This window comes from Pinus tabuliformis, chromosome 6, assembly GCF_031772625.1.
Source record: "Pinus tabuliformis cultivar Carrire ecotype Pingquan chromosome 6, CPIR1, whole genome shotgun sequence".
NCBI classification, from domain to species: domain Eukaryota; kingdom Viridiplantae; phylum Streptophyta; class Pinopsida; order Pinales; family Pinaceae; genus Pinus; species Pinus tabuliformis.
Genome location: NC_142292.1, coordinates 1,515,929,949 through 1,515,941,523, shown reverse-complemented (window position 1 = coordinate 1,515,941,523; position 11,575 = coordinate 1,515,929,949). Strand labels below are relative to the sequence as shown.

Sequence of the window (11,575 nt, the reverse complement as noted above, 5' to 3'; positions counted from 1 at the left end):
TTCCCATATATCATCTCATAAGGTGTATCACTTGTGTTGCTCCTCCAGGTAGATTTGTAAGCCCATAATTCTTTTGGTAATCTATTTGCCCTATCTTTTTATGAATATTTATTGTTTTGGTAAGAATGGAATCAATAACCTTGCTTGTAGATTCTACTTGTTCATTTGCCTATGGATGATACGGTGTAGATTTAGTGTGCTGAATCCTATATTGATCTATAATTATTTTTAGAAGATTAGAAACAAACTGAGGTCCATTATCAGTAACAATTTCTCTTGGAACACCAAATCGAGTAAAAATTTCATTAAATAGAAAATCAACAACATTTTTTTCAGTAGCATAAGGAATAACTCTAGCTTCTACCCATTTTGTTATAAAATTTGTGTAAACCAAGATATGTCTTTTATTTAACGATGTTGGGGCTATGGGTCCCACAAAGTTAATGGCCCATTTTTCAAAGGGCTCAATCATGACTTGAGGACACAAAAGAATCTCATCGGCTTGACCAGGTTGGCCCATTCATTGACAACTATCATAATGCTTAACATACTATTTCACACCCCTAAACAAGGGAAAAAGTAGCCAACACAGAGAATTTTTAGTTATTCTTTTGTCGGCAAAGTGGCCCCCACAAGGTTCATCATAGGTAGCTTTCAAGATATCAAACACTTCCTCTTCTCTAAAACAGCTATGAATAATAAGGTTGGGTTCACTGTAGAATAGGTCTCCTTGGATACAGGAATATGAAGCACTTTTTTAATAATATTCCAACTCTCATGAGCACAAAGGTGTGGTGGTGTTTTTTTTATGACAAGATAATTAACTATGTTTCTCTTGCATCACCAGTTCACGTTGGTTCCTATAAATTTGGGAATTGGTGTCCCCTTCATGTTGGTGCCTACATTCATATATAAAGGAAAAATTGTTCCATGGTTTTCTCTCGTATGGGTTTCCACATAAAAGTATGATTATCCTAATCTATGTGTGTGCATTTTTAATTATGGTTTATTAGAAATAGCTTAAATATTTTAAAGATTGTTAGATACCATTAATATTGTTTCTAACTTTTGAAAACTTTTTATCTTTTTTTTAATTATTGTAGATGAAGGATTGGAAGCTAGTAAATCTATATATCTTGGTTAATAATATAAAGAATCCTTTTAAGACCACTAATGAAGCTTCATTCCTCATGCATGGTGTCTTTAATCCTAACCATTCTCAAACAATTCATTTTTGTATGTATCTGTGAGATCTATTAGTACAAGTTCTTAAACTAATTTCTGGATTGATTTGTAATTTTTCACTAGTGGTTTCAGTTTCATTACTTTCTATATTGAGTACTTATTGGTTCAAAATTTTACTATTCTAAATTTCTTCTAATAAGTTACGTGTACATTGTTGTTAAAAATATCAACTAATTGATTCCATGATTGTGCATCCGTGTTTCTTTTTCTCCTTGCTTCCATTTTCTTATCTATCATTCCATTTAGATAGGTTAAAATAGTTGCATTCGTACATTTAAAATGGTGTTTACCTCAATAAGTGGACCTCAATGATGTGACGATTATTCTTTTTAAAGTATTATTTTGTTAATTTTGTCTAAAATCTAGCAAATATTTGTTGGAATTTGTTTGGATGAAAGATACCTAGGATTAGGGTTGGAATACCCAACAGAGTAGAACATAAAATTCTACAAAGAAACTCAAGCAAGCATGCATACAACTTCAAATTCACAAAGTAAGTATAATGTAACAATCCTTCCGACCCCCTTGGGTTGTTCTTGGGCTATCTAAGGTGTTACTTTAAAATTAACCAAATCTCCATGGTCCATCATGAAGATAGGGTTACAAAAATACACTTTTCCCAACTTCATTGAAACTCAAATCCTTGACAACCATTGCATTTGGCTAGTGAAGAGCTTTCGGGTGAGATAAATTTTATTCTTGGAGAGAACTATCCATCCATACTATCTATGGATTCATTTGAACATCATATCTTCAATAAATGACCAATGAACATTATGTTGTGATCAATAATGTAGTCTTTCAAGTCATTGAACTATCATACTCAACAATCTTTGAATTACCCTCTGACAACAACGATGACAACACTATATCCAACATAAAATCTAGCAAAGATTTATTGGGGTTTTCAAGGGACCGTATCCATTTATACATTAAAAATGCATTTTGAATATTGAAAAATTACACTTCATGTAAATATATAGATATATATATATATATATAGAGAGAGAGAGAGAGAGAGAGAGAGAGAGTATATCCATCTTAACCACAAATATATCCAGTGGTGAGAGATTTAAACTTTTAAGATATTTTATACTTAAATGCATTTCGGCACTTATTAGATCTATAGTTAAAAGATGTATATAGGCACTTACTAGATCTATAGTTAAAAGATGTATAATGTTGTATATGTTTTTCAATCATCTTCTCAATTTTTTCCAACCTTGTTTGGTGTAATCAAAATTCTAAAATTTCAATTAATTTTTTTAACTAACTTCTTTCAACATAACTCTGATCATGATAAACCTCTTTACAAAATTTATGTAAACATGTTAAAATAGAGTACGCTATCTTAATTATGTATTACATATCAATCTAAACTTTTATTATTAAAATAGAAATGTTTAGCATCTTACGAAAAACTAATAATCTTTAAATTTATGAAGTGTGCTACCTGCAAAGACAAGAGGTTGAAATTATGGCAGACATAAATTATCGGAAGATAAGTTGAGCTCATATTGGCTACTGGTTACATTATTTTAACATGTACCTGGTCAGTAACGCTCATATTGGCTACTGGTTACATTATTTTTACATTTACCTGGTCAGTAATTAATTACATATGTAAAATGACAATCTAATTAAATGGAATCCAAAAATATAGTGTCTGAAAGCTAACCAGAATTAGCTAAAACAATGAACAACGAATCCAAACAAAACTGTAACAACAAACTCTACTAATATGAGGAAAATTTTAATTTCTCATGTATTTTGTATGGCATATCTTCATGTATATTTTGAGAAGAGAAAAAGTACAGAGGCGTGAAAATATAATATAATAAAGAAAATACATGCAGGCATAGCTTCGATGAGCATAGCTTTTGGGAATAAAAGTACATAGCGGAGAAAATATATTAAAGAAAAAGGCAGTATTTATTTCGATGAGCATTCCTTCGTATGAAGGCAGTGAAGTGAGAGCATATGTGAGGTCTAAAAGGGATATATCTCGAATCGTACAGAGCAACTGCCCAGATAAATTTGAGCTCCCATCTGCGAAGAACAGCACTTATTCAACAATCCAATCGCTTGTATCAGACAGGCACGGCAGTCGGGCGCTGCAAGTGTTGTGAAGCACATTTGTAATCCATAAACGGTGACAGAAGAATGTTTCACCACTTGTGCTCCGTTGGCGAATCGATTGACGTGTAAGGGAGCTTTCCGTGCGAGAGTTGCCATGAGATTGGCGAGAGTGTGATTGAAACCATGAATATTACTGTTGCTCTTCGCACTCTCAAGAGAATAGGCAACGCTGGTATCGAGAGCAGAGGCGAAAGTGTAATTCTCATAGCGAATGAAGCAGAATTCGAACTGAACACGAGCGCTTATGGCGTTGGGGCAGCCTTGAAAAGCCCTCTCTGACGCTGCAGCGACACAGCTTTGGCACTCATGGCGAGAGACGTCGGGCCTGCATTGCACAAGCCCCTGGACTCCGCCATATGTATGTGTCGCTAATCCGCCACTGGGGGCAGCGCCATTCACCAGGGATTTCAATAGCCTCTTCAGATTCCTCTCGTATCCACTGCCACTGCTGTATTTGTTCGCATTGCACAGACCGTAAATATAGGAATCCGATATTTGCGCCCCATGATCCACAACTGAAGGTGAAACTGAAATTGAAATTGAAATTACATTAAATAACAGCAGTAACGTCATCCAAGTACACCACCGCCATCCTATATTATTCATGCCTTCCATCTATCTTCCCAATAAATATCCGCAGTGAGTAGCAGAGACTAGAGACAGATGCACGCAAACTCTAAATGGTATTATTTACCCAGAGAAGACGGAAGGGTTTTATAGCTATAGCCGGAGGATACGATGCGGAGACAAACAAAATTAAACACATCATCATTAAGATAGTGCAAAATTTAACGCATCATTAAGATATTGCAAAAAATGCATAACAAAAAGAAATTAATTTTTTCATTCCTAATTATTTTAAATTTTGTATTTATATGAAAAATGATATCTCATGGGGTTCACCATTACAAACAGTAGCATGACGTACGTAATTCCATTCCTCGCTTCCCGAGGAATCCATTCGGGTTCGAGTTGGTTGTGCATCGAAAACTTAATTATATGATCCTTAATGGTTAGGCCTATCACTAAATTATTCTACTCAAATGATGATGATAATGATGATGACCATGACCACAATGATGATTAGAATAAAATCTTAAATATAATATTTTACATATAAATATTTAGGATTTTTCTATATTAATATAGGTAATAAAGAGTGGACAATGGATTATAATAATAGTGTTCAAAAGTATATTCATATTATTATTAATTGATGATGATGATGATGACGTGGTGGTAGTAGTAGTAGTGACAACAACGATGATGATGATGACAATATGACAACGGGGATAAAATTTTAATATATAAAAGAAATAATGATGACAATGATGATGATGATAAAATTTAAAAGTACCATATTTTAGAAGACTAATATTTAGAAATTTTCTATAGGGGAGGAACGCCATTAGGCGAACACCTCCATGTCAACATGCCCTCCTGCCACGCTGGCACGTCAACCTTCATACGACACGTAATGCCTCCATGCAGTGACCTGTTGAGCGTGTATGAGTACCGATTCAGCAGGTGGAGGCGGGGTTTAGGGTTTGTTTAGCGTGAGTACCATGCGCCTTGTTCATTATTGCGTTCATTTTTGTTTGGCACCTGTTCTTTTCTGTTCTCTTCGCCGGGTAGTTGAATGTTGCTGCTCCAATGGCAATCACTGCCATTACGGTCGTCGATGATGAGGGTGGTGGTTTATGGACCAGTAGAGATGGTCGTGTTGGAGGTTGTTCAGTTGTTTTCGTGTGTTTCCTCTTGTTTTTTTTCCTATTTTTTCTTCCTCGTTTGGTGGTATGGGCTTGTTATTCGTCTGCCTTTATCCCAGTGGCGAATTTAGCTCGGCTCAGTGTTGGACATGGCCATTTCGCACTCCGAAAGGATTTTCAGGTTTGTAGTTCAATTTATGAACTGCAATTTCACATTTTATCTGCATTTTTGGTCCCTATCTAACCATTCTGATGTTGTCTTGCAGGTTGTTGCAGTCTGAGCTACTGTTTTTGGAGCATCTGAGGTTCCTGTGGCTTTCTAGCATAGAGAAAAAAGGTGGCATGGAGAAGAAATGTAGGACACTGTCCTACCAGCTTGAAATACTATGTTTTTTTAACACATTTAGCCTCCATTGGAATATTGTGCCTTTGTTTTATGCTTGTGTATGCTTGTGTATGTGTTTACCTATGTGGGTTTTGTGGGTTTTAGCTAATTTATGGGTTTTTAGTTTGTTGGGTTTAGGCTAATTTACGGGTTTTCAGTTTGTTGGGTTTTGGATTGTGTATTTTGCACTCAATGGGGTGTGCGGAAAGAGCCCATTGAGTTTTTTGCATTCCGCCAATTGAAAATTTAAGTCTCGAAAGTTTGTTTAAGAGCATCCTATGAGTAGCAACATGACTAGGGCTTCAGGGTTCCTAACTGCCTAGCTTCTATGCTCATTTATAGCGCCCAACCTGAGATTGAATGAATGAGAGGTCATCCCGAGCCTGAGATAGAGAGAGGTTTAGCCACGACATTATATATGTTGTTGTGGGTTGGTTGCACGTTGATGTAGTGGTGGCATCCGTGGGGGTTGCACAACCACGGTATGAGACGTGTAATGAAATGGTTTGGGAATAGCTGTTGGTTGAAATTGAAGGTGTAGGTCTCGTTGGTCTACTAGGTCGAGGTAGGGGTTATGAATTACTGGTCGAGGTAGGGGTTATGAATTTGGGGTTAACAACAATTGGGTCTCAATATATGCTCATGTTCAAACCTGGGTCTTTATCGTGGTGATGCCCCATCTCGACCACTAGAACGAAGCCCAACAGACCAAGTCTTTTTTAACAGAGTAGGGGTTATGAATTACTGGAATATAGGTTGGAATATGGTTGCTTTCTCTTGCTTTATTTGCAATAGAATATTTTTGCAGTAAATATTTAACTCTGCATAAGTCTTTGCAAGAATGTCATTCAACTGAGTCAAGAATCTGTTCTAAATGGTTCTTAATGAGCATTTGCATTATTCAGTTGAGTCAATAATCTATTCTAAATGGTTTTCAATGAACATTTTCTTTTTGTTATTGTGGTAATTGCTTTGTCGTGGTTGTTAATGAACAATTGCGTTTTGTTGTTGTGGTAATTGTTTACATGCTTTTGGATTTGATCAGGCATGAGACGGGTATTTTTTTTGTTTTCTCAACAACTGTGAATTCATTGTATCATAGTATTTATTCTTGAGTCATAGCTCTAGGGCCTTCCATAGATTTCCTTCAAGCATTATTTGTGTATCTTTTATTAGTATTGGTTATTAGTATCACTTCTTTTCCTTCTTTATGTTGTCGCCTTTCATCAAGTAATTACCAATATTGTTGTTTAGTTGAGTCAAGAATCTATTCCAAATGGTTCTTAATGAGCATTTGTGTTATTCAGCTGAGTCAATAATTTGTTCTAAATGGTTGTTAATGAACATTTTCTTTTTGTTGCTGTGGTAATTGCTTTCTCTGATGGCCTGTTCTATAAAGCTCTGAAGTTGAGTATGTTGCAAGGTTTGCAATGCTTTTGCCTATTGGATGAAATCAATACAAGTCTTCTACTTAGAAGGATGCTTTTGCAGTTGGTCAGGCATGAGATGGGTATTTCTTTGGTTTTCTCAACAACTGTAGATCCATGGTATGGTAGTATTTATGCTTGAGTCATAGCTCTGGGGCCTTGCAGAGATTGTCTTGAAGCATTATTTATCTTGCCTCTTTAACTTCGTTACTTACATCGTTCATTTACAAACTCTTAACATAGCTAAAATCTCATTATTATTTACAATTTCTTCATATTCATATTGTGTGATTTTACTCCAAACAGAATACTTATAAATCTTGGCTCTTTAACTTAGTTACTTACATCGTTCATTTAAAAACTCTTAACATAGTTAAAATAATTTTTTGGTTTTGGCAATTAAAACATATTTAAATTTAAACCTCTAATTTATTAGAATCCCTACACATACAAGTTTCTATAATTTTTTCTTTTAGCTTAAACCTTTTTTTTGTTTCATAAAAATTCAAAATCAAAATAAATTGTTTTATAAAAATTCAAAGTCAAAATATGCATTAACTAATTAGTGATTATTTACAATTTCTTCATATTCATATCGTGAGATTTCACTCCTAACGGAATACTTAAGAATCTTTTCAGATTAACTTCTTTGCTTAGATCGTTCAATTATAAACTCTTAAGAGATTGTCTTGAAGCTTTATTTGTGTATCTTCTATTATTATTGGTTACTAGTATCTTCTATTATTAACTACTTATGTTTTATGTTCACTTCTTTTACTTCTTTATGTTTTTACTTTTCAACAAGTAATTACCAAGGTTGTCGTTCAGCTAAGTCAAGAATCTGTTCTAAATGGTTCTTAGTGAGCATTTGTGTTATTCAGCTGAGTCAATAATTTGTTCTAAATGGTTGTTAATGAACATTTTCTTTTTGCTATTGTGGTAATTTCTTTATCGTGGTTGCTAATGAAAATTTTCTTTTTGCTATTGTGGTAATTGTTTACATGCTTTTGGAGTTGGCCACCCATGAGATGGGTATTTTTTTGGTTTTCTCAACAACTAGAGATCCATGGTATGGTAATATTTATGCTTGAGTGATAACTCTAGGGCCTTGCAGAGATTGTCTTGAAGCATTATTTGTGTATCTTTTATTATTATTGGTTATTAGTATCTTTTATTTGTAACTACTTGTGATTTATGTTCACTTCTTTTCCTTCTTTATGTTGTTTCCTTTCACCGATTAATTACCAAGACTGTCGTTCGAATGAATCAAGAATTTGTTCTAAATGGTTGTTAATGATCATTTTATTTTTGTTGTTGTGGTAATTGCTTTCTTTGGTGGCCTGTTATATAAAGCTCTGGAGTTGAGTATGTTGTAAGGTTTGTAATAATTCTGCCTACTGGATGAAATCAATACAAGTCTTCTACTTAGAAGGATGCTTTTGGAGTTGGTTAGGCATGAGATGGGTATTTTTTTTGTTTTCTCAAGAATTGTAGATCCATGGTATGGCAGTATTTTTGCTTGATTCATAGCTTTTGGGCCTTACATAAATTGTCTTGAAGCATTATTTTTGTATCTTATATTTTTATTGGTTATTAGTATCCTCTATTGGTAACTACTTATGATTTATGTTCACCTGTTTTCCTTCTTTATGTTGTTGTCTTTCATCAAGTAATTACCAAATAAGTAATTACTACTTCCTTTCCTTTCCAATGTTGTTTCAAACTGAATTCAATTGATCTTTACTTTCTATTATTTTCTCCTGAATTTCCTTTAGTGAGAACAAAGGGATTCTTTTTTTTATTGCCTCTGTGAGTAGACAGAGGGTTGGTTTCTATTGCACATCTCAATAACATGCTCCTGGGAAGATATTTCCTTTGATTGGTAACTACAACTCTATGGTTGATGTTGGGATAACATGATCTACCACCACAGTGTCCTTTTCAACAACATTACTGGGTGCATTGTTTTCATTCACATCACCCCCCCTATACTCATCTGATGAAGAGGATCGCAGTTGGGCAACCCTCATCCCTCGCCTCCTCTTGTTCCTTGTACGATCTGCAATAGAAACTCTTGACATGGCTGCAACAACCTACAAAGTAACTACCAAATTCTGATTTAAAAAAACTGTATTAGAAAAGAGGGAAAATAATTGGCCTTTGCAATCAATGAGAAACAACCATCAACGTTTTATCTATATATTGTAGCTGAATACATCTCGGATCTGAAAATCATTATTGGAAGGGTTTAAACTTCTTTATTTGATTCTTAGATTATTTTTATGAGTTATCAGGAAGAGCTATTCCTTTCTAATTTTATAACAGGTTTGACATAACACAATTTCTTTAACCCAACTATTTTTCTGTGTCCTCAAATGATTGTTCCTGGTGTTCATTTTATTCATACTTGGTAAAAATATGGGATTTCGGGAAGATCTATTCTTATTTCTTTTGGTAAAGGCTTTGACATAACATAGTTTCTTTAACCCAACTAGATTTATGTGTCCTCAAATCACTGTTCTTGTCATTCTTTTTGTTCTTGGCATTCCTTTTATTCCTAGTTGGTAAAAATATGAGTTATCAAGAAGAGCTATTCCTTTTCCATTTTTGTAACAGATTTGACATAACTGAGTTTCTTCAACCCAACTACATTTTTGAGTCCTCAAATCTTTGTTTTTGGCACTCATTGTGTTCTTGCCATTTTTTTATTCCTAGTAGGGGTTAGCATGTTTTTATGTGAGGGTTCTTAGTTGTAGTATCTTTATGTAGTTATGTAGTTATTTTGATTTCAGATTCACCTCAAGCACATATCTTTTCAATTTTGTCATTCTTCACTCATTGTTATACTGTTGGAGGCATATGATCTCAACGAGCATTAATATAGGAAAAAAAAGTATCCTTGTTGTTGACTGCTTAGGGGAAATAGCTCACACTGAGCTTTCTATGTGCCAATCAACTTTGATTCTTTACATATTTATGGGTTTGTTGGTAGCATACAACACCAAGGGGACCCCCTTGAGACTGGAAAAGAGAATTTCTAAATTAGTGGGTCTGTTATTCATTTAGAAATGATTCTCTAACCAGAAAATGAATCTACCTAACATCAGAATTTTCTCTTTGTAGGCATGGCATGTTATGCAATGAGCAGTCATTCTGGGAACCTGATTCCTAAGGTAACATTTTCATTGATTATATAGATGCATAAGCACCCATATCAAAATGGTTTAGGGTAGAGATTATAGGCACAAATATATTAGAATTTATGCCTGTGTGGAGGGTAGAGGGAAGTTCTGTCCTTCCAATAAAAAATATCATTAGTTGGATTCCCCCACAGTGCTCGGGTGCTCCTTTGGCTGAATGACTAGCCAGTCAAGGAATGAAAATGGATGCTTGATAGTATTCAATAATTTCATATATAACACAAGAACATAATTATTAGTGTAGGTTCTTGTTGGGACTCAGAAATGTCATATTTTCATCCACCTTTTTCCTTACATTTCATCATCCCATTAACCTTTATCATATCACTTTCCTACATACACTTGGGTTTCACCTTCTTATTTTCCATTTTATTCATTTTTGTATTTTAAGTGAATTTATGATTAATTATTAGAAAATGTACATATTTTTATATATATCTCAAGAATATGTGAGTTTTGTGATGTGTAGGAAATATGTGAAGAATTAATATCTCCTCCACCATATCAAGGAGAAAATCATGGAGGCATATCTTATCCTAAGGAGAAAATCATGGAGGCATATCTTTTTCTAAGGAGAAAATCATGGAGGCATATCTTATCCTAAGGAGAAAATCATGGAGACATATCTTATCCAAGATATGTGAGAGATTTGTGGGATCATGTTTGAGAGATTTGTGCGATGATACCTTGTAATAACGGGAAACTAGTTGAGAGTGCTTGAGAGAATATTGGATATGTAATTATGGAAAGGTTATCTTCTTCATGTATATAAGAGAGTGCTCTCTCTTCATTGGAATGAATAAGGAATAATAGAGAATGGAGATTAACTTTGATTCTTTCATGATTTGTAATTTAGTTATTGTAATATAATTTGACATAGTTTTATTGTTATGAGCTCATATCTGTTGTTTGCCATTCACTTCTTCACATGTTGTATTGCTTTTCTTTTATGCAATTTCCTGCTTTCCTAGTTAGTGTTTCAATGCTTTAATTTGATTTCAGTAATTTAGATTAGATTAGATTAGTTCCACTTCAGTCCTGCATATATAGTGCATGTGTCTCGTAAGTCTACGGACCTCGGATTGATAAATTAAATAGTTGGGTAAGTATTACAACAGAATTAAACGAACATAGTTTCACCCAACAGTTCTTGCATGGGCCCTTATAGGGAAAGGTGCTTCTATGGGCTTCGGCTAGGTAACCATCCCTTTAGTTGTACCAGAGGTTGCAGACAAAATGTTCACTTGAAACAAATTCTTGAAAAACTTTTCATTCACTATTTTCAATCACATCTTCAATTTGGGATTAGACATGAATATCTTACCCAATAAGTCCTGGAATTTCATGGAATAACCTAAACTAATTTCGTGGGGGCAAGGCCATATTTGATGTGATAAAAGTGCCACTTGATTGCCTAAAGAGAAGGTAGGCAGATAGTGATACAAAAGAGGTAACTAAAACATGCATAAG

The 11,575-nt window shown here is 34.3% G+C and overlaps 1 protein-coding gene across 1 annotated transcript; it reads right to left on the bottom strand.

Moving 5' to 3' along the window:
* Positions 1-3,234: 3,234 nt before the first annotated feature.
* LOC149264434 (antimicrobial ginkbilobin-2-like protein) lies at positions 3,235-5,054 on the bottom strand. Its single transcript, XM_089398946.1, has 2 exons — positions 4,949-5,054; positions 3,235-3,911 (listed from the first exon to the last, which is right to left on the bottom strand). Exons 1-2 carry the CDS (start codon positions 5,052-5,054, stop codon positions 3,235-3,237), a joined length of 783 nt encoding a protein of 260 aa, XP_089255072.1.
* Positions 5,055-11,575: the final 6,521 nt, after the last annotated feature.